This window comes from Felis catus, chromosome B3 (assembly GCF_018350175.1).
Source record: "Felis catus isolate Fca126 chromosome B3, F.catus_Fca126_mat1.0, whole genome shotgun sequence".
Taxonomy (NCBI): Eukaryota; Metazoa; Chordata; class Mammalia; order Carnivora; family Felidae; genus Felis; species Felis catus.
In genome coordinates this window covers 83,205,836-83,228,562 of record NC_058373.1, presented here as the reverse complement: position 1 = coordinate 83,228,562, position 22,727 = coordinate 83,205,836, and the positions used below count along the sequence as shown (strand labels likewise).

At 44.0% G+C, this 22,727-nt stretch overlaps 1 protein-coding gene and 1 long non-coding RNA gene across 13 annotated transcripts in view; one reads left to right on the top strand and one right to left on the bottom strand.

The window, feature by feature from the left end:
* Positions 1-22,727, top strand: part of LOC123386043 — a 217,736-nt gene that overhangs the window by 70,141 nt on the left and 124,868 nt on the right. The gene's annotated exons all lie outside the window — the stretch shown is intronic.
* NPAS3 (neuronal PAS domain protein 3) overlaps positions 128-22,727 on the bottom strand; it is an 858,964-nt gene continuing 836,364 nt past the window's right edge. For 6 of the 8 annotated variants that reach the window (XM_045059780.1, XM_045059781.1, XM_023255653.2 and 3 more), the window contains 3 exons: positions 10,110-10,257; positions 6,414-6,538; positions 128-4,627 (listed from right to left, as the gene is read on the bottom strand). In XM_045059780.1, the coding sequence (XP_044915715.1) occupies positions 3,267-4,627; positions 6,414-6,538; positions 10,110-10,257 (1,634 nt within the window). In that variant the 3' untranslated portion in view covers positions 128-3,266. The remainder of the gene's footprint in view (positions 4,628-6,413; positions 6,539-10,109; positions 10,258-22,727) is intronic. The other 2 variants (XM_045059782.1, XM_023255651.2) reach the window with 1 other exon arrangement.

Here is a 22,727-nt window from a genome sequence, read left to right as displayed (position 1 = left end):
ATGTATCTTTTTTTTTAATCATTTTTTTTTAAAAATCAAGAGTAATGACCAAGGTACCTGCTTAAACAAATACTACCAGCATTCATTAGTTAGGATGGTTACATGTAAAAGAAATGATGCCAGATAGTAACAAATCCAAGAGAAGTTTATTATGAAAATGGCACCTGCGGATGAAAAAATTAAGTTACATAAAGACAACCATGTATGTGACATGTATGAGAATCTACAAAAGTATAAAAAGAACCCTGTTGTAAATGAAGTATGTACATTTCTGATTTGCAGCATTATCAATGGTCAATGAAAAAAAATGTTTCAAAATAAGCCAGGCACTCAGGAAGTTAGGTCCGGTTAGCTTCACACAAAACAAATGTACCATAGCTGTCGCTTTGTAATGTTTTAATTTTTCTTTTCATATATATTGTAGAGTTGGTAACACTGCTAAGATTTTTACGAACAGAATATCCCTTTCCCCATTATTCAGCTACTTGGCACCAGTCTCCTCATAAAAGTTTTCATATATTTGTACAAGAAATAGTTAAAAACACAGACACAGTCTTCACAGGTAATGAAGTGTTTTTTTTTCATTTTGTAATTTTAAACACTATGGATTTAGACAGCAGCTGTGATTATCTGTTAGTTTAAATCACCAGAAATCATTTTGACACAACACAGAAACATTTATAAAAGGAAAAAAAAAAAAACAAAACAGCTGTCTAGCTGTTCTTTGTAGCTGATAGGTGCATTCCTTTGATTGTTCGATAGCTAGAGTAGAGCTTCCAAAATTAATCTTTAAATATCATGACTGGCTTTCTTCACCTTCTAAACCTACTTAAATCCTTCAAGTAACGTCCCCATTAAAATTTGTGGCATTTCACTTCTTTTAGTTATTATTCCACAGTGATGTGGGCCCAACTCATGGAATCACAAAGGTCCTAGAGGAAACCACTCAACACAGTGATATTCAAAGGACAGCCGAATTACTCTATTAGCATTGCACACATAAACAAATATATATGACAAGTCTATATTCCGTTATCCCCTCCCCTGTTGTTTTAAAAAAATGTTGGTTGACCTTTGAAATAATTTTCTGTCTCACTGGTAATTGCTTTATGTATTGCTCCATCAGCCAACCTGGAAGGAAACCAAAGAAAAGCACCCATTGCTTATATAGGTAGAGCACAAGGGACTCTGGGAATGTTAACAACTGAGGCTATATGGCATCAATTTATTTAATATATCTGAGCATTATTCTTCAGTGCTTTGTGTTGCACTCCAGAAGAAAAAAGTCATACCCAGAACTCCATTGTGGGAAAAAATGGCTCCATTAACCTTGAGCTAGTTAAGAGTCTTTTTATCTCTGAGAATGAAAAGGATTTTGGAGAAGGCAGGGAAAGGAGAGATGGGGGAGGGAACAGGGGGAGACAAGAGAGGGAGGAAAAGAAAGGAAAGGTTGGGAGAATATACACCAGCAAAGCAACAGCAGGAATTTCAAAAAGTGAAACGGAAGATTCACAGACAGTAGAAGCAGCATAGGGTGACATTACAGAGGAAGGCCACCACACAAAAATCACTAACCCCCAAGAATCACTGATTCACTAGGACTGCAGGAATGGGACTGTACCACTCCGGACTAGAGATAGAGCACAGAGAAGACAAAGGACAAAACAACTACGTTAGCTTAGTATATACTGCATATAGAAACACACATTGAAATTGCAATGGGACTGACAGCCAAGGACACGTACACATTGCACACGTTACAGTTCTCACATCTGTTATTAGATGCCTTAACAAACAGCTGCCAAAAATGGAGTGGAAGAAGAATTTATACTCGACAGTCATTTGGAGTGTTTGACACTACACTGATTTCTGGCAACAAAGACAAAATAGGATATTTTTTTCTTTTTCTTTTCTTTTTTTCCTTTTTTTCTTTTTTTTCTTTTTTTTTTCTTTTTAGTACTTAATGTGCGGTTTTCAGTTGCAGTTATGTTTGAAGCTTATTAACCCATTCTTTAGTTTTAAACCTTACCGGTTTCAACCTAGAAACAAGAGAACCAAAGGGGAAAAAAATTTCATCAAATCAAATCAGTCCCCTAAAATGCAACCTTTTTTTTTTTTTTAGCAAGAAGTGATAAAAAAAAATCAAAGACATGTTAAATATCCTTTCCTTCTTTTACTCTGAAGTGTTACTGAAGTTGCAAAAATTAGACTCAGTTAGACTGAGAAAAGGGAAAAAAACAAAACAAAGCAAAACAAAAACCCAGATCAACAAAAGGCAGTATGTACCCAAACTGCTCCTCAAATCAGTTTGATTGAGTTTTCCAAAAGCCCCTTTAAAAAGGGCTTTACTGACCCATTAAATTTAATGTGAGGCTATGTTTGTTAGTTGGGAGGTAAAAAATTTTAAGTCCTGCAGCAAACGTTAATGAGGGCTTTGTCTTAACTAACCAAGGAGACTGCAGCAGCGGGACTCCAGACCAGGACAGAACACGTTATTATTATTATTTTTTTTTTCCCCAAAACCCAGCCCAGGAGCTGCATTTTGTATGAAGACATTACAGATTAATAAATGATAGCACCATGGTTTTAGAAATTAAGTTAATGTTTCAGTAATTAACATTTAGTCCAACTTTTTTTTTTAAAACATTCTAGTCACAGGCCAGAAATTAAGTTTAAGAACCCAAATTATTTTTATGTGCAAGTAAGAAAATCTTAAAATCTTAACCATAAAAAGAGAATTAAATTCTGCATAAAATTCTAAAATACTATCCCCCCTATCTTTAAAGGAATTAGGAACCAAAACAAAAAACCACCCCATTTCATTTGACTTAGTCAAACAGGGCACATTGTTTATGCTTGTCTCTTTCAATCTTGATCATATCAAGATCTTTAGGAAGAAAAACCCAATGGTTGTCACTTGAGAAATCTCTTGACCACAAGACTGAGTATTCTATGGCAGAGGCATATACAACATTAAAGACATCTTAATAAAGATGCAAAAGGAAAGCAAAACAACCCAACACACATCTTAGAAGGAGACAAAATGGCAGGCAACTGGTCATCTGACTCTCGGAAGGCGAAAAATAAACATATCTTTACAGGAAAGAATAAGTCAAGTTAAAGAAAGAGGGGGTGGAATGGGGGCCGTGGTGGTGAGAGAGGACGCTGACCTGCTCGAATTCAAAGTGCTAGAATTAAAAGGTCTAAACGAAAACGCCGATCGACGATGCCTCCGGGCGGAGCCCTGGCCCGCGCTGGGCGGCGCCTCAGTCCTCCTTGCGCTCCAGAGTCTGTGCCGCGTGGATGCCGTTGCTGTAGACGGGGAAGGGCAGCGTGGAGAAGAGTCCCTCGGCCGTGGTGAACACGTTGCCGGCGGGCATCTGCGTCAGGCTGGCGGCGCTCACGGCGCCGCCGAACGGTCCCGACATGTTGAGCCGGTGCACGTGGTGGTAGAGCATCTCCATGGGCGTCTTGGGGTCGAGGCCGAAGCCGGGGCTGTTAACGTCCACGAAGTTAACAGCGTGCGCGTTGGGCAGCAGGTTGCCCTGCATGGCCAGGGTCACCTCTGCGGGCGCGTAGCGGATGGTGCCGGTGGTGTAGACCCTCTGCGCGGCCGTGCTCGTGGCGGCCAGGGTCCCCGTCACCCTGTGCACCAGCGGGAGCACGACGTTGCCCGCCTGCAACCTCTGCAGCGCCTCCAGGTCCCCAGTGTACAGCAAGGAGTTGGACGCGCTGGGGCCGCTCCCGCTGCCGCCGCCGCCGCCCCCGCCGCCCCCTGGGTGCTTGTCCCGTGGGGACGCCGAGAGGGGGGGCGACAGCGGGTCGGAGGCGACGGGGGCCAAGGCCGCAGTGGCCGAGGCGCCGAACTGAGTCTTGCGGGCGGCGGCGGCGGCGGCGCCGTCGGCGCCAGGCGGGGTGAGGACCGAGTCGGGGATGGCCACGTGCAGGCCCCCGCCGCCCCCGCCGCCCTGCGGGGACGGGAAGTGCTCCGAGCTGGGGGGCTTGGTCATGCTGTAGGGGGACTCGTTCCTGGAGATCTCCCGGTTGGGCGGGTAGTTCCAGATGCTGCTGTCGTTGTCGAAGTTGATGGGTTCCGAGATCTCCGTCTTGATCTTGAGCACCGAGGCACTGTTGGGGGAGGACAGCAGCCGCGGGGGCTCCACCAGGCCGGCGTCCAGGCCGCCGGGGCTCGACGCGCTGGACAGGCGCCGGCGGCTGGCGCTGCCGCCCTTCTGCCGTTTCCGCCTCTTCTTGCGCTTCTGGTGCTTGCTGGAGGCCTGCGCGCCCGCCTCGCCCGCGCTGTCCGAGTCCTTGGCGCTGTCCGACGTGAGCGACTCGCAGTTCTGCAGCCGCAGGTCCGACTCGCTCTCCACGTAGCGCTCCACCTTGATCTGCATGGGGCCCAGTGCGCCGAAGCCGTCCTCGCCCGCCTTGGGGTTCTCAAAGTCCGAGTGCTCGAAGCTGTCGTCGCTGTCGCGGCTGTCCGGGTTGCTGGAGCTGTGGCCGTCGTCGTTGCAGTTCATGTCGTTGTCGCAGGCGTTGCCCGACTTCTTCCGGTCGGGTTCCGGGTCTTCGCTGTTCTCGGACTGATTACCCTTCTCGTCGGACTTGGAGTTCTCGTTGTCCTCTGCGTGGGGCCAGTGGCCGGAGGTGGCGGCGGCGGGGGAGGAGAGACAAAAGACACCACATTAGCAGGGCAGCGTCCGCGTCGCACGTGCTGGAGGTGGGGGGCAGGGCTGGGGAGGTGTGTTGGCCCACCTGAGCTGTTCCACCACCTTTGCTACCTAAAAGCCTGGGCTTTCTCTCTCTGGAGGGCCTCGATTAGCTGGGCCTTTACTCAGAGTGTGGTTCATAGACCAGCGGCACTGCATCACCTGGATGCTTCTTTCAAATGCAGAATCCCAGCTTTCCACCCAGGCCTGCTGAATCAGATTCTGTATTTGAACGAGATCCCCCGGTGATTGTTTAGCACATTAACATTTGAGAAGTCCTGCAAAAATATTCAGGGAGTCAGGGTAAATAACCTGGAATAAGATGTCACTGACACAGAAACATGATGGTATGCAAGGTGACTCTCTACAGACGTCGGCCCCTTCTGTTGGTGAATATTTGTTCATTATTGAAGACCACACTCCCTATTCCTAAAGTGGTTTTTCTCTATAGCACTTAGCCATACAGGCAATCAGATGGTGCTTATTTTCATTTACTTTGATCTCTTCCTCCAACAAGAATACAGGCTCCACGGGGCAGGGAATTTTTTTTTGTTTTTTGTTTTCTGTTTTTTTTTTTTTTCCCTGCTAAATACTATGTAAATAAAAAGCAGAGCCTGTCTATTCCAGAACTTCTGCCCTAGGAAAGAACTTTCAAATGAATGCAGTTTAGGATAGGGAAACAGTCAAGATCCTCTGTGCTTTTCACCTCCTTCCACTTCTCTGAAGCTTTGTCTGGAGTAGAGGGATATGGGCTCACAGGCCTGGAGAGCAGGTGCCCTAAAGATGGGGGGGGTCGGGGGTGGTGGGGAACCCTAGCCATCTGGCACATTATAGGGAGAATAGATTTTCCCAGTAACACAACTCAGAAGATTTAGGGACAATGCTGATGTTATAGCTGTGCTCTGATGCTTTCGGATGCAGCCTGCACTAGAACTTGGGCGGATCACGTAACTACTTCATTTCCGTGGAAGACGGGTTAGAAGAGGCTCAGGCTTCTTTGCAGCTGTAAAATTCTGTGAAGTTCTGTGCTCCTTGGCTCTAAGTGTGCCTGTGGAGCGGGGGTTGGGGGTTGGAGGAAAGGTACATTTTTAAATTAACTTTCTTGTGTTCCAAAGAGCTACTCAGGGTACTTTCCAAAGAGTCGTTTACCAATGTCATTAACTATCCTGGTTTGGAGGCTCAATCCCAGCTTGGGAAGCATGTGAATATTTCGGGCTCGAAGCTGCAGGAGGTCGGTCTTATAGGTAGCAGAGATCATGCTGCCTCTGCTTCAGGTAAAGAGGCCAAAGCTTACTGTGGGGTTAGGACACGACTCCTTCTGTGTGGCCAGTGGAGGGCTGACATTGAGTGATTGCTCAATCAGTCTCTCTCTGTATGTTTTTGTGCATACAGGCATATTGGGATGCGTGAATTGATGTGTATAAATATATACCTTCACATACATATGCTTATATATACAATATATATGCGTGTATATATACCACATGCATATATGTATACATCCATGTGTGCACATATGTATGTGGTGGTATACTGATATACATACCTATGTGTACAGAGAGTCTATCAACTTGATGTGACGTATGTCTCTCTATGAAATTTAACAGTTGCTCTGCTCTGATGGTGGCCGTCTGGCCATTGCCCACCCCTCATGTTTGGATAGGCAAGCAGTCACTGCAGAACATGGAGAAGTAGTAATACCTGTAATACCTGAGGTATCTTTAGAGTCTGATTCAGAGTCAGATGTCTCCGAAGATTCTGAAGTTTTCTCTGGCAGATGGGGGAGCTGTGCGATATCCATGGGTGTGTCCTTGTACTCGGGGTTACTGTGGGGGAGGGAGGCATTCGTCAGGAGGGCAGACACCCATTCCTCATGGTTTGCTTTTGACCATCTTCTCCCCACTTCCTTGCCCCAAACTTTTGGAGTTTAGAGAGTTTAAAAGACTGCACGTGAAATCATTTCTCTGCTCGTTATGGGACTTTGACAGGAGCTTGGATTTCATGTGCCGGGGTACAGCCGCACCCTGCTACAATGACTGAATACCCAAATTCTACAGGAAAGCCACTAAAAAGCTTTTAAATAATCAGGTAGCACTGGGAGCCAGGGAAGTGTGCCGCTTGACATCCCTCCCATCTAACACCCGGGCGGGGGGTGGGGGGGGGGAGGTGGGGGGTGTGCGGCGGGGAAGGGAGGCTGAGAAGTACTCTCAACTATTCCTTCCTATACCTCCTGGTGTGCCCGATCTTCTCTTGGGCTCCTAATGAGTTCGTTGCCTCAGTTCCCTTGTCTTGGTTCCTTGATGGAGCTTCTCAGCTGTTGAGATGGCTCTAAAGCAACTGATGGGGGAGGTGGGGGGGGGGTGTGCGTAGAGCCCTCGGCGCCTAATGATCTGACAGATGCACAGGTGCACCTTGGGATGCATGGATTATGGCTACTGAACTGTCAACACACCCATTACAATCACATTTTCAACTGCTCATGTGGTGTTCACCTGTGGCTTGTTAAGCTGGAACTCTGATTGCAGCGGGGAGAGTCCTAGTGTGAAAGAGGCCCTAACAGAATGGCTCTACCCCCATTTGCACAAATGTGCTTAATTCTTGTTCTATTTTTAATTCAGAAACAAGCCTCTTCTGGAAAAGAGAGTGTGTTCGGCCAGTTTGAGTTCATTATCTTCTAGAAATGCCACTTCAAGGCCAGCCCAGTGTGGGAGCAATGAGGGCTGCTGTAATCTGAAGCCATAAGGAAAGCCTCTGGCCTCAAACTGGAAAATGCTGCTTCTACCCTCCATGATGGCCCAGCCAACCAGAGACTTACAATACAGGATTAAGGATTCATTTGTCAACCTCTAGTGAGATTGCTGTATTGAAGAGTCACTGTTTCAGTAACCACTAACACTGCCAATCGCTGGGAGGGTTAATTCACTAAGATGGATCATCAGGCATTTACTCCTTAGTGTGAATTAGCTTCAGTAGCAGAGTTTTCTGTAGATAATCAGATGAGGCTAATGGTGGGAAGGTGGCCTTGGCACTCAGGCCGTCTCTGAACACTCTGGAGTCTGTAATTCTACCAACATGTGAGGGAGTAGGAACAAGACTGGCAGAGCAGTCATTTCAGAACAGGAAGGACCGTGTTGTCCTTCCGGATGGACCCAGAAGTGAGGGATTCTGAGAAGGAAGAGGTGGCCTGAAAATACTGCTCAGGGAAGAACAAAGAACAGGAATGTGGGAAAGAAAAACATACTTCAGTGAGCTGCTCTTTTGCTCATATGCAACGGTCGCTATTTTGCCAAGGCCAAGTGCTTTTCTTCTAGATCTTTAGTCTCTAGAAGTGATACCAATGAATGGCAGACATGGTGGGAGTTTTCTCTGCTAAAGCCCATCCGTATTGATCTCCTTTGGTCCAGATGCCTTGGGGCTTCCCAAGTCACTTGTCCCTCAACTTGCAGCCTTTCATTATTGAACTCAGGGTGAGTCTTGAGGTCAGCCGGGAGCTGTCTACCATGTCTGAGATTGAGGCTCTTGAGCCTGAAAACTGGTCTTGGGTACCCAAACTGCTTCCTTCCTCTCCCTATGGAACTAGACGGACTAGAATCACCAAACACTTAGGTGCTTGTATCATTTGATCCCAGGCCAGATCAGTGGTGTGGATCCACAACTGCACGGACTGACGCCTCCTTAACCCTTCTCATTCCCTCCATTTGGGGGCAGAGTAGTCATGAGATGGATGAGGCAGTAAGAAAGATCCAGATGGAAAGATATCTCCCTGAACCAGAGTGACAAGCATGTAGATTACTTTAGTAACCTATGTTACATCAGCATGGGGGACAGGTACCTTGTAGTCTGTGGTGCCCCTGTTACTACTGTCCGATTTTTAATAATAATGGGTCTCCTTGGCACAACACCATTTCTGACTAGCAAAAGAATGTTAATGCCACAATACCTTATTCTATTTTCTCTTTGGCATGTGAGGTTTTTGTTTTTGTTTTTGTTTTTTATAACCTTCTGCATTACACATAGCCACTGTTCTGTAAACCTCTTTGTAAAACCCATCTTGAGCATATCACAAACACAGGGGAAAGCGTGCATGAAAATCAGGCCTCAGAGAAAGCCACATGAAATACACATACTTGGGCCTTTAGAGAGAATTAATGTAGAGTAGAAGAGGTCAAAAAAGGAAAGAGAAAGTAGATAAATGAAGACTCTTTTAAGTGGCGCACATTAAGGCCCTCTCTAGAGCTATAATCATTAGTGTCTGATTGATATGCTATTGGTAGCAAGCACATTCATGCCTTCAAGTCATTGCCCTCGTACGTGAACACGCTCTGAAGGGTCAGCGTGCTGACGAGCCACGGTTGCCAGCATCTCGGCTCCATTTGGCTGTCTCAAAGAAAAATGGGATTCAGGTACTCCCTGTCGAGATTATCAGCCAAAGGGCACCAACTTCCATTCATAAGACCGATCAGAGGCTTTCCTACTCGGACCGCGTGTGGGTCCTGCTTGGTGGCTTTAAAGCCAAGAGAAGCTCCAAACTGGAAAGACAGTAGTGGGAGGGAGCCAGGCCTAGCGTTCTAATAACCTCAGGCCAGGATTGGTGGAGAACCTCCCAGAATTCTTGCTGCCCAAAGCAGACCCCCCGGGGCCGTTGCCCTCCGTTTTCTTTTTGCTAGTTTGACTCCAAAGGCAAAAGTAGATGAGGAAGGAGGGAGAAATGGGGTTGTAGACTAGAATTTAGGAAGCTGTTGAGCCTGGCTTCATTCATGGATGTAAACGCGAGGGCACATTAAAATAGCAGTGAAGGGTGGGATCACACAGCATAAGGCAAAAGGAGAGCACCTTTGTTTATATACTGACAGTGCCTTGATTCTGGCAAAGCAGCTCACTTCGCTTACCAAAACTTGAATGCCCCAGGGAATCAGATGCTATGTAATCTGTGTAAGGCTTCAAAGGGATGGAATATAGGAGGCAAATAGTGAACCCTGTCACTTCTTCCCCATGCCCTTTTGCTTAATCTTCTCAAGGATGGGAATGCATGAATGTAGGTTCATGTGGTGGGGAGAAGGTGGTGCTTTCTTGAATGCTTCATCTGTAGGCAAAAGTCTGCATTTGTTTCTTCTTCTAGCCTGAACATTTGTGGGGAAACCAAAGCAATGTCTGTAGAGCTGCCCAAATGTTGACAGACCAAGAATTACTGACAATTTTGTGACTCTGCCCTGGAAGTCCCCTCCAACATAGCTCTGATCTTTGCATATGTCTTTGAATCTTGTGGAAAGAAAAAGCAGAATTTCCACATAATTCCACACCAGATACTGCCAAAAGATAATAAAACATGTCAGCTATTAACCATGGGCTGCATATTTTATAACTGACACAGAAATGAAAAAGAATTAGAAAATATACCTAAGAAGATAATTCACCCAGATGATATTCTTCTCATTTGCGTTCTTGGCATTAATAGCTATGGTGGCACTAGACTGTATCCAAATATATCCTCCATTCTTCTGCATCCAACGATAGTACTTCGTCACACACTGGCCCTTATTCAGCACTGGGGGAAGAAAACAAAACAAATGGAAGGTATTGTGTATTAGGACTGGGACCAAATGATAATCATCCCGGTAAAACCGCCAGCTTAGAAAGGGAAGGTCCCGCACTAATCCAGGGGTGCCCTTCTGTATGCTTAATGTATAATGCCATTAGTAGGACAAATAAAATCAACAATTCAGTGGAGCGAGGGTTACTAGCATTTGTAGCAAGACTTTATTCCATTTTGGGCAGCCATGGTGTGAAGGAAAGAATAAAGGGACTACAAATCTTGTTGGCTCACAGAATACCTAATGTGGTGTGGATATTGTCAATGGGTTTGACGTCAGACACTAACAAAGGAAAATTTGTATGTGATTTATTCATAGCTGCGAGGTAGATCTCTTTGAGATTCCAGATATTTGAATGGTTCCGAAGATGCTTCACCCCTGTCTTTGATCATTTCACCTCAGTGCAAGCAATATCAACCAGTGTCCTCACACATCTGTTCCTTTTGATCTTGTCTAGCAGAATTTATAGTCCATGTATGAACAAAATTTACATTGGTCAGTCAGGGGAAATTCTGGTGAGACTTTCCTGAATGTTGGGACAAAATAAATTCCCCGACCAAGTCAGAGAGAAGCACTAGCCTGAGGGAGGCACAGAATTGACTTGGCTAGAGCCAAACAGAGTGACAGCTCCACACAGGCTCTGAAATATGGCCCCAAATGAAGGAACAAGTAAAAACAATCAGTAATGTGAAACGGTGCCATTAAATACCCACTGAAGGAGAGCTTTAAAATGCAGATGTTAAAAATGATACTTTAACCAAAATCTTGCCAAGTTGAAATTGATTTGATTTGTATCTGGGTACTCCTGAGCTAGTAAAAGGGGAAAGTGCAGTAAATCATCCCCAGAAATAAAGTGCTATGGAAAGGAATGGTTTAAAAGGATGCCGGAAACGTGCAAAACCTGCTGTTATTACTTGGCTAGGAATCTCAGCAACTCCACACCCCCGAAAAAGCGCGCCAGCTGGTTGGCCACTAGAGGGCAGTGTGCACTCGTCCACGTTGCCCACTTTTTGGCATGTCCTTGTCTCCGTCTGCTAAAATGAAAAACCTCTAACTGCTGTAATAAATTTGGCTAAATTAGCTGCTAAATGGTTATCTCAAGTAATATGTATTTGCATTAATCATCTTGCTCTAAACCAGAACAAGCCAGAGTCCTAAAGACGTAGTAAATTCATATTGTCCATTTAATTACGGCTAATAAGTGCTTCATATACAATAGTTTCATGAAGTACATTTTGATTTTTTTTGGGGGGGGGGTTGGATGGGTAAAGGGAAGTCACTTTGGAAAAGAGCTGTGTTTTAAGGCTGCTGAAGCTCATCCGTCGTGTCTAAGCCATTCCTCCTGGCTCCAAAAGTGATCAAATATCAACCTCCCCGTATTCTATCCATAAACATGTACACTTCGATGTTTTTCTCCCAGTCTCCCCTTTTCTCACAGTGCATTGAATGGGTGGTTGTAAAATTTAATAATTACGTCTTAACAGGTGCTTGAAAAAAGATTTGCTTTGATGTGTGTTTCAAAAAGTGGCAAGCACTATTCTGAAACTATTCAACAGTTGAGGGTATTTTTAAGGCCCGGAACTGTCACACCTTCTCTTGGTGGCGGGGCTCCACAGGTAGCATTGTACTCTTCTTGTGTCGGCAATTGTAAGTTCTGCCATTCTGCATGCATGGCTTCCCAGGCTACAAAACTGCGTGGTGAAGCTGAAAGCAGTGAAATACTAACTCTGCCATACAGCTCTTCTGTCAAACCATTGTTGCATGCAACAAGATGTGCTTTTATTCAAATCCTCTCAACCTGGTTAACTATTAATAGAGGAATGACGGGTTATGAAATTCTGCCCACTATTTTCACGGAGAAAAACTTCTAGCACCCCAGTCAGCGGTTGGTGCATAATTCTATCTGCTGTGTATCTGGAGAAAGGAAGAATTTCAAAGGGTTCTAGGATTGTTGACGAGGGAAAGAGACTAAGGAGCCCCTTTTTAGAATCCCATGGAGAAAACACTGAGGTGCTAGGCCGGAGAAGCCCAGCCCGTCTGGGGATTGCAGTCTGGAATGTGACCCTACATAGGCAAAATTAAAAAAATTATCCCCAGAACCAGACTACAGTGCACAGAAAGGGGGGCAGCGTGAGAAAGGAATTGTAAAGTTAAATGAGAATTGGCAGGATCCACATAAAGATTACCCCCACCCCCATTCCTTATAATAGCTTCTCTTACTTAAAAACAAACAAAGAAATGAAATCTCAGTTCTGAAATGCACAGCCAGCAAAACATCTGCCTCCTTGGTGGGCTCCACGTACGTGCTGTGAAGGGGGCTGAAAGACTGATGAGAGGGTGTCGTCTTTTGGAGTGAAGGCAATAGGACGCCGGGTCTGATTAAAGTGCATCTGTTTCCTGAGAATAAACACAAATATACTAGGGCCTATGAATCCATTAATGCAGCCTTCTTCATCCCCCAGGCCAAGGGCTGTCCAGCAAAGAGAGGAGATCGAACTCAGAGAGGCAGGCTTGGTAGGTCTTCATGTGCGGAAGTGGTTGTGGACGGACTGACGGGGAAGGGTGGGCGCCCCCTCAGGCTCCTTGGGAAGTCAGGCAGCTATGCGAGTGCCTTCATTTGCTGTGGTGAACACCCCAAAGCAGGTCCAGGAGCCCCTCGTGGTCGACTGAAGAAAAAAAGTTTGACCTAATCCGTTCACTTGCTCTGGGCCAGCCTGACAAAACCAGTCCTGAGAGGTAAAGGTCCATTCTGGCCTGGACACAGATTACGACTGTTTGCTGAAGATGAGTGTTTTCTGAATGAGACCTCTGTGTGTCAGTGGGAAGCTAGATAGTGAGCGATAGGGCACTGAGTTAGCTTCCACTATAGCAGGAAATGTTGACCAAAATATTGCCCCAGTTGTTTTTGTTGTCCAGGAGGTCCCATAAAAAGAAATATCGATGGAATTTTGCCTCCTTTAAAATGAACAAGGAGTAATTTTTGCTTGGGGCTCCAGAATATAAATTTATGACTTTGGGATGAAGCTTCTTGCTTTAAAAAAAAAAAAAATCTTACTGGCAAATCAGTTGGATCATTCCAGCTGCGCCAGAGGCAGGATCTGACAGCTTTTTCTGAGCTCATGTGGTCCTAATCAGCTCAAGAAGAAAAGCCACCTTGGTGCCAGTTTGAAAGAGATTTTTAGTTGGTAATAAATTAGACAACTTGAAAAACACAAAAACTTTTTCACTTCTCTTTAATCCGAGGGCTGTTTTTATTTGTGACTTTTAGCTTTAGGTAACTGAGAAAAATGAGAGAATGTTTGTGTCAGGTTATTTCCTGAAATCCCTTTTGGGGGGAAAATCCAAAGAGCGCATGATGTAAGTTACTTGATATAGTATAGATATATATATATCTATATATATATATATAGTATAGATATAGTATAGATAAGTCCTTAAAAAAATAGCTAATTGTCCCTTGAAAAGAGATACACACTCAACAGACCAAAGACCTGAGGAGTAAATTCATAACACTGTGCTCAAACTATAAAGAGAAGAAGCACAGAGAGAAAGAAAATTTATTTATGTGGATCATAGTTTCCATTTTATACCATGATATGGTCTGAGTACTTTTAACACATAACCTGGCATCTGCCCTTTGATTTATCCCAAAGTTTGCTTTTTGATATCCAAAACTTTTGCTAGAGCAGCCTGTGTGTCGCTCACTGGATTCACCGATCACATCTCTAGATGTGATTCACTTACAACATCTCTAGAATTATGTCTTTAAAGTTGTACCAGAGGAACCGGTCTTTCTTTAAGGATCTCACAACATCTCAATGGCCTTTTCTGAGCTCTTACAGGGCAATCATGAATATGCGGGGAGGATGGGTGCAGTTTTTCCCAGGTTCGCTTGCAATCTCGAATGTTCCCGGGCGTAATTTGGAGCGCCTCTGCTACCACGCGAGAACTTGTTTCTTTTACTCTGAAGTCTAGGGCAGAACCAATCACTCTCAGTAGCTGTTGCTCTGAGGAGAACCAAGAAGCGGTCATCCGCACCGCCCCACCTTCCAGGCCAAAGGTGCCTGTGAGTTATAGACTGTGCTCTTCAGAGGACAGAGGTGAGCCCCACATTTGTGACAAGACTGTAACAAAAGAGACTTAGCTCCTCCTGGTTGAACTGCTGCAATCCTGCTTGGTTGGCAATTTTCGGCTATTAGTGTCCAAATATCACCCACCCCTAACGGTGAAGGGAGTGGCAAATACAGTTTAATCAAAAGAAAACTGTAGAGAACTTCCATTTTAGGACATGTGACCTGTTGTGTCAAACACACGCTTCCCCCTTCCCCTCCCCTAAAGGCTGGATGCTCAGTTTTATTGAATATTGTTCAAAAATGTCACCTGGTCTCTTGGTTTGAGCTTCGTGGCAGGCGTGCAAGAAATGTTGCGCTCGTGGAGGAAAACTCCTCTCCCCGCTAAACCTGACGGACTCTTGCTGAAGCGCACATCCATGGCTCAGCACACAGTCACCAAACAGAGGGATTTCAGTTTTCCTTGGGAAAACTTTGTCCACAGAAATAGACCGATGATTGAAAGGACATAAAGGAAGCCTGTGTCTGTGGCAGGGAACATAATTCTGTTAGTAAATCAAAACAAATCAGTACAAGTTTGCCTTCAGAAATATGGAGAAAAAAAGAGAACATGGTCCCTTCCTGTTGGGCTGTTCTACCAAATCAAAGCCAAAGATTCTAAATAGTGAGTTACTTGTGTCTTCAAAAGAAGGAAGCAGTCTAATTCGGTTTGAAGAGGAGACGAACACATATCAAAAGCGGTCTTTTAGCGAAGTGTCTCACAAAAGGACATTTTAGGGGTTTGCATATGCATTAAAAAGCTGCAATACTTGGCGTATTCAGGTAAGTATAGAATAAATAGGAAATGGTGAGATCATCGGAGATTGCACACTTCACATTCACACAGCTGAACAAAGAGCTTCATTATCGTCATGGCGATATGAGGACGCATCTGCGGCGCCATTCACCCCTCCTGGAGGTACCTTCATCAGTGGCTGCAGAGAATGGAGAAGGGGTGCCTTCTCTCAGGAACTCCAGTGTTATTTCTGAATTCACTAATGTGGAGGGTGTGCAAGTAAGGGGGTGTGTGCAATAGAATCACACTTTCGACTTAACACCCACAGTTGGGTGCTTAGCTGTAGCCACTGGTTTTCTTTCTACATTCACAAAACTGGCAGATGAAACATGAAAAAGAATACTGACTCTTTAATCTCTGCTTCTCCACCTAAGGCCCAAGGCAGGCTGACAGGGAACTTCATTCTGGAAACAGGACTTTTTTTTTTTTTTTTTTTTTTTTTAATTCTGGATTACTTTTCCTCTGCTTTTGAAAACTGTGGGCTATAGGGGAATGAACCTGACATAGACTTAAAACAGGAACAAGTTTCTTTATCTAAAAGTTACAGTCCTTGATGCTTACAGGAAGGTCATTTTCAAAACCCACAGGAGAAACAGCATTAGAGGCAGAAACTGTGCATGAAGCGCTTTATTTACTTGCAACACAGACCGTTTTTCATTTGGAACTGCTCATAGGATCAACCAAGGCTTTGATGCTGTGCAGACTTTCCTATAGATTTTGCAATTAGTGAGTTAGATGTCTTAAATAGCAGACATCCACAAATTGGTTTTCAATGTGTGTGTGTGTGTGTGTGTGTGTGTGTGTGTGTGTGTGTGTGTGTGTTTTTGTGAATCTCTGTGCTGAGCAATATTTGGTAAAGTTTAATGATATTTGGTACTTAACGTGAGTTACGAGCTTGAGGACAGAAGACCTGTGGATGTTCCGTGAATGACGATGCATCATCTATGGATTTTCCCCCTAATACACTAATGACAGGCCCTGCTTGAGTTGCTATCTGTGTGATTTATAACCTCAGAAGAGGTTTTTTCCTATACCACTGCCAATTGATAGATTTTTATTAACTGTTAATATTGAATCATGCAGAGAAAACTTTTCATTGATTTAGGACTTGTCAATTTGTTAAGTTTAAAAAATAAATTCTCCTTTTCTTCATGATAACGTACTGACTTGGAGACCAAGCCTTTTAAACACTGATGGTATCATGTTCTAGGACAGGAAAAATCAAAGTGATGGTTGGCATGAGTGACATTTGAGATCTCAGATTTTTTTTCAAGCTTGCTTTCAGTTCAGCCAGAGTTTCTGTACCACTCATTCCTGCCCTTCTTGACCTAAAATAGTCAGGGACGGTATTTCTTAGCCCTTATACTTAAAATTTTTTTTTGGTGGGGATTTGCTATATAAAGGGAAACCGTGAACTCTTGAACATGGAAATAAGAAAAATTTACGGCCAGGAAATGAAGGAAATGGTGGATTTATTCACTCAATACTCCTTTGAGTGCCTACTCTGTGCGAGGCACTGGGGGATCTCAAAGTAAGCAAAATTAGGTGGTGGCCCCGTCCCCCTTTTAGCCTCAGTCACGGGAATTCCATTTCCTTACCAGTGATTGGTTTAGGTTTGGAATACGGTGAAACGCTGGACAGTGAGACCCACAGGGAGGTCTCTCTCTTGTTGGGAATTAATGGGAAAGTTTTCTTTATTCTGAAAAAAGGACTTACCTCAATGTGCCTTTCTATGGGAGACAGATACTTGGCATTTTCACTAAGAAACTTAAAACCGTGGTCACTCTTAGGGCAAGTGGTACGGGGGTCTGACCTGGCCTGGGTGAATCTTTTACCTCCCTTTAAAAATGAAGTATTGGCAAGGTTAAGCTGGAATGTAGGCAGAACTAAAAAAAAGGTAAAAGGATGAGGTTGGATCTTAGATTTATTTTATGTCTCTTATGGACCCTGTGTTTCTGGATGGGGTTGTTTTACGAAGCGCACTAAACATCTTGAACGAGAGACAGATGAGTAGTGAGGCATAGGTACACAGAAACCAATGTTTGGTAAGAACAGGAGTATTTAAAGGAGCCCAGACAAGTTTCATTTGTTCACCTATGGTGTAGATTTTCAGAAACCGAGATACTTGGTTGTGAAAACGTTACAGATGCTCCCCTGTAGCAGGCATCGTGGATTGTCCACTGGACAGCTGTTCTTTTTTTTTTTTTCCCAGTGTTATTTAGAAATAATGGACGTACATCCCTGTGTGAGTTTAAACACACAGCATGATGGTTTGATTTACATAGATTATGAAACAATGATTTCAATGGGATCAGCTAACATTCATCTTCTCATATAGGTAAAATGAGAAGAGAAAGAGGGAGAAAGGAAAGCAATGTGCTCCTTTTGGACTCTTAAGATTTACTCCCGACAACTTTCCTATAGCTCCTGCAGCAGTCATCATGTTGCGTATTCAACAGCTTTTCTATCACTTCTCTCCCAAGTCCCAGTGGGGACGAACTTTGATTGTTTAAACCAGTCATGGCAATTCCATCTGGTGGGTGACTCTGGCATGGGCATTTGATGAAATGCTGGGCAATGAGACATAAGGGGGCTCGTCTCTCCTGGAGGGCCTCTAAGAGTATTTTCTTTCAAGAATGAACACAAAATAGTGACTGACCCTTTCCTGACTTTGGACATTGTCTTTGGACATTGTCTTGTGGGGAACTGGTGATGGGCAGTGCCACAGCTGTCTTTGGGTCATGAAGAGAAACTTGAGACGATTACAGAGAAAGCTGAACTCATTTTTGCCTGGGTTTTCTGTTACTTGTAACCGGATACATTCTAGTAGATGTGCCCCACCAAAAATTCTAGGAAGCCAGAGGGGATGTGGAGTTCATAAAGAGGTTCAAATGACCCGATCCTTAGTTAACACTAAATTAATGTAAAAACCACTGTAATGTTTATTTTTGAGAGAAAGAGAGAGACAGAGCGCAAGCAGGGGAGGGGCAGAGAGAGAGGGAGACACAGAATCTGAAACAGGCTCCAGGCTCTGAGCTGTCAGCACAGAGCCCGACGTGGGGCTCAAACCCACAAACTGTGAGATCATGACCTGAGCTGAAGTCTGGCGCTCAACCGAGTGAGCCACCCAGGTGCCCCAATGTAAAAACCATTGTATGCTAAACACTTAAACAAATTAAATCCTTATGTCACTCATTTGTGTTAAACAAGGAAAAGTTTGAGGTTTTCTGAGATAGTCAAGGTATGATTAAATCAACGTTTTAAGGAAAGTAGTTATAACACATATAACGGGGGGTGGGGGGGGGAGGGGGCACCTGGGTGGTGCTTGGGTGGCTCAGTTGGTTAAGCATCCAACTTTGGCTCAGGTTATGATCTCATAGTCCTTGAGGCTGTTTCACATTCTCTCTCTCTCTCTCTCTCTCTCTCTCTCTCTCTCTCTCTCTCCCCCCACCTCTTATGTACCCGCACCCCCCTCAAAAAAACAAATAAACATTAAAAAATTTAAAATAATTAAAACTTACAATCGCATCTTGTTCTTAATTTTGTATAAAGTACAAGAAGTAATGGAATTCATCTTATTTAGGTTGATTTAGGTTAAAATGGATGTTTTAGAAGTTTTTTTTTTTTTCTTCTGAACGTGTTTTATAAGAGCAATGGGTCGTTTTCTCTCAAATATCACGTGTTTTCTTTTATGGTAATAAAAGCAGCTACTAATTGAAATAGTAATAAGGAAAAGCCCAAGGATCCATGTTAGGATTTCATCAGAATAGATGAGTCCAATTGAAGTTCTGGCTTACTTCCTGGGCAGAGAGGAAAGATCGTGTGTGGTATCATTCTGTGTCCTTTTCTCTTCCTTCCTTCCTTCCTTCCTTCCTTCCTTCCTTCCTTCCTTCCTTCCTTTCTTTCTTTCTTTCTTTCTTTCTTTCTTTCTTTCTTTCTTTCTTTCTTTCACGTTTATTTTTTGAGAGACAGAGACAGAGTATGAGCTGGGAAGGGGACAGAGAGAGAAGGGGAGTCACAGATGCCGAAGCAGGCTCCAGGCTCCAAGCTGTCACCACAGAGCCCGATGCGGGGCTCGATCCCATGAACCATGAGATCATGACCTGAGCCGAAGTTGGCTGCCTAACTGACTGAGCCACCCAGGCACCCCATTCTGTGTCCTTTTCTATGCTCTGGAATGTCCCTGACCCTACACCTCTGCCCATCTGCCACCTTGGCTTCTTGCCATCTTCTTTGAAGTTCCAGGGAAGATATGCTACCTCTGGAACCTCTCGTCCTCCCTTCCTGCCCCCCATCTCTGGGGTTTCAGTGTTTTGTTTATGCGTCTCAATAGGAGCGCCTGGGTGGTTCAGTCGGTTGAGTGTCCAACTTCGACTTGGGCTGTCATGATCTCACGGTTCGTGGGTTCAAACCATGCATCAGGCTCTGTGTTGACAGCTCAGTGCCTGGAGCCTGCTTCAGATTCTGTGTCTCCCCCTCTCTCTGCCCCTCCCCCACTCATGCTCTGTCTCTCCCTCTTTCTCTCTCTCTCAAAAATAAACAAACATTAAAATAAGATAAAAAAATATACATCTCAATAGTCCTCATTTTATGCCACCTTTCCAAAATTGGTTGTTTTCATGCTATCGTCCCTACTAGTATGTAAGCTCCCTGAAGGTAGAGACCACATCTTAGTTATTTTTGAAACCTTACTGCAATACCACAAAGCTATACAGTAAGTACTCAGAGATTTTAGATGAACTTGAACAGGGGAAATTTTTGTATTCACATGTGCAACAAGCACAGGGAAAAAATGTTAACCTGGGGAAAAAACTGAAGACCTCCTTTTGCTTACATGTTGACGATTACTTCCATTTATACTCTCTTGAATATCAGTGGAGAAGGCTAATACCTGGCATCTTTGTAAAGAAGTCCTTCTCTTTATCAAGTAATCACATACTTGTTTCATTTGAGCACTGACCGAGATACCCTCGGTAGCCAATTCCCTACTTCTATTTTACTGTTATTCACAAGATTCAGCCAACTGAAGAGGAAAATGAAGCCGTTAAGATTGTTAGTCAATTTGTATTTACTTCATGTGAGACAAGAATGCCTTCTAAATGCTAGTATAGTCCATCCTTCTCAAACGTTAACCTGAATGGGAGTCCACTGGGGATCTTGCTCACTGCAGATGAGGATTCAGTAAGCTGGGGGTAGGCCTGAAATTCTGCATTTCTATAAACGCAGGGGACCAAGGACACTCAGCTGATAGGCCCTTGCTGATCTCTGTTCTCTGCCTGCCTTTAGACTGGAAAAGCCAAAATCCATACTTCCTCAAAAAGAAAAAAAACAAAAAGACATAAAATAATACTGGCAATTCACTTCTACATAAAAACCTGACTTTATTTCTTCTCCATGTGAGCATCTTTTTTGGTTAATGGACAGGCACACGACGTGGGCTGACTTGGCTTCTGAAAAAAGTCTGACACGGTAGCTATTACATGTATTTCTTTTCATGGGCATTTCCATATTCATACGGAAGAAGAGGAAAAACTCATTTGCTTTGGGAAAAAGTCCAACCAATGATCAGGTTGCAGCTAAATCCCTGAAGGCCCAGCCCCGAAAAAGGCTAAGATCGAAAGATAGAAAAAAAAAAAGTCCCCTGTGCTATTTGCACTCGGCCCACCCACCAAACTTTGTGCCTTCCTTTCTCCCTTCATTGCAGCTTCCTTTACTGTGTGCAATGGCTGCATACCCAAATCAACAATTAAATTCCCCCTTTGTTTGCGTGGCAGATGACAAATGCATGGAGGACATCTTGTGTTTCCGAGGCAGGCAGGGCACTTACTTTGATTGATGCTCGGTTGTGGAAAAAAATGAGCTGGGAAGGAATTACAATGGAGGGCCTGCAGACTGGAAGGGGATATACTAATTAGTCCTGCATTAAGCAGTCGGCTTGCATTTGGCGATGAGATGCCTTCAGGAGGGAAGCGTAGGGGTTATTGATGCAAAACAGCATGCATTGCATTATGCCAGGTAGCTGTGTATTACTTTTGTTAAGAAGGATAAAATTTTGTAATTGAGAAATAAATGCTTAGGCTACTGTATTTTTTTTTCTTTTTTAACATCCTCCAAATATATTGGGCAGCCCATCCTTTTGTAATTCAACGAGATCTTGTAGACAAGGCAGAAGTCCTTCTTTCTTTGTGAAATAACTCTTACAGAGTTTCTTCATCCTGGTTAAGGTTCTAGGAAGGGAAAACTGCTACCAGTTCTATACTTTCTGGCTCCTTTTCTCTAAAGTCCCACGGCTGCAGAGCCCTGAGTTTTGCTAGTGGAGCACGACATTGTAAAGGGAAGTTTCTCTCTGCCACTCTTTCCAGGTTTTAGAAACATTGCCGATTTGACCTGGAAAGGACCCCAGGGGTGTCTCAAGACAAATTCAGCAACATCTATAGACAGAAGGCTGGACTAAAAGGGATGAAAGAGAGATGCAAAACATGTTTCTCGGTTCGGTTTAGCATTTGTGGTTTGCCCTTCTATTTTGGGCTAAAGGCGGGGCGAGAGTACTAGATGGCTGCACTAGCTAACTGGGATCTGGGACTCCAGGGAGACCTGACTGGTCATCTTCAGGCCAATACCTCCTGAGCAATGGAGAAGTGGAGAGTGTGATAGGCAAAGATGCTCAAATAATCGCTTATATGAGTAGTTTAAAATTCAAACTGTGAAATGGTGATTTGGTCAATTTGGCCTGGAGAATCAGTGAAATTGGGTTCAATGACTCCAGTAAGGTGGCGTAAGGAAAACAAATCAGAGGGGTCTTTGGTCACAGTGTGAAAGAAGAGGGCCTACAACCCCCTTGGTTTTAGAATCCCAGTAGGATTTCACTCACCCACCATGTTGGTAAGGATAATGCGATTCTTACTGATTCTTTATGTGGGAAGCTAGTGTGAACTATCGGGCCACTCATGTTAACTTGGTGGGAGAGTGAGTGGTCCGGAGTTCTTGGTTCAACTGATGAAAGTTGTCAATTCCTGATGGAGCTGAGATTTCCCTCTACTTTTCTTATTCTAGAGACAAGTTCATCTATGGATTTACAGATGCCTAAGCTAGGAGAAAGATATAAGTGATAAAAATAGCATTCTGAGTTCTCAAAAACTATTGAGTCTTTTATTTTAAAGTTTTATCTGTAAACCGGAGTGTAAGACAGATATCAAGCTATCAGAAATATCAGATGGCTAAAACCTGCCTTTCATGCACAGAAACAGGAATTGTGCCAATAGCTCTAGGAAGAAAAGCTAAATAGTTAATGTAGTTTATTTTTTAACCACCCCTTTGTTTTAGAATTCTATCTTATTCCTGAGCCGATTCTCTGTCACCATGACCTTCTCCCGCCAAGAAGGTACAGTTGAGGCATCCTTCAGTAATAGCCTAGGGCTTTGGACGAGCAGGATACTGCACTGGCATTTTGCCTTTTCTTCCAATGTTTACACAACCAAGACTTATTACATGCTCTGTCATTTTGTTACTGGGCTGGCTT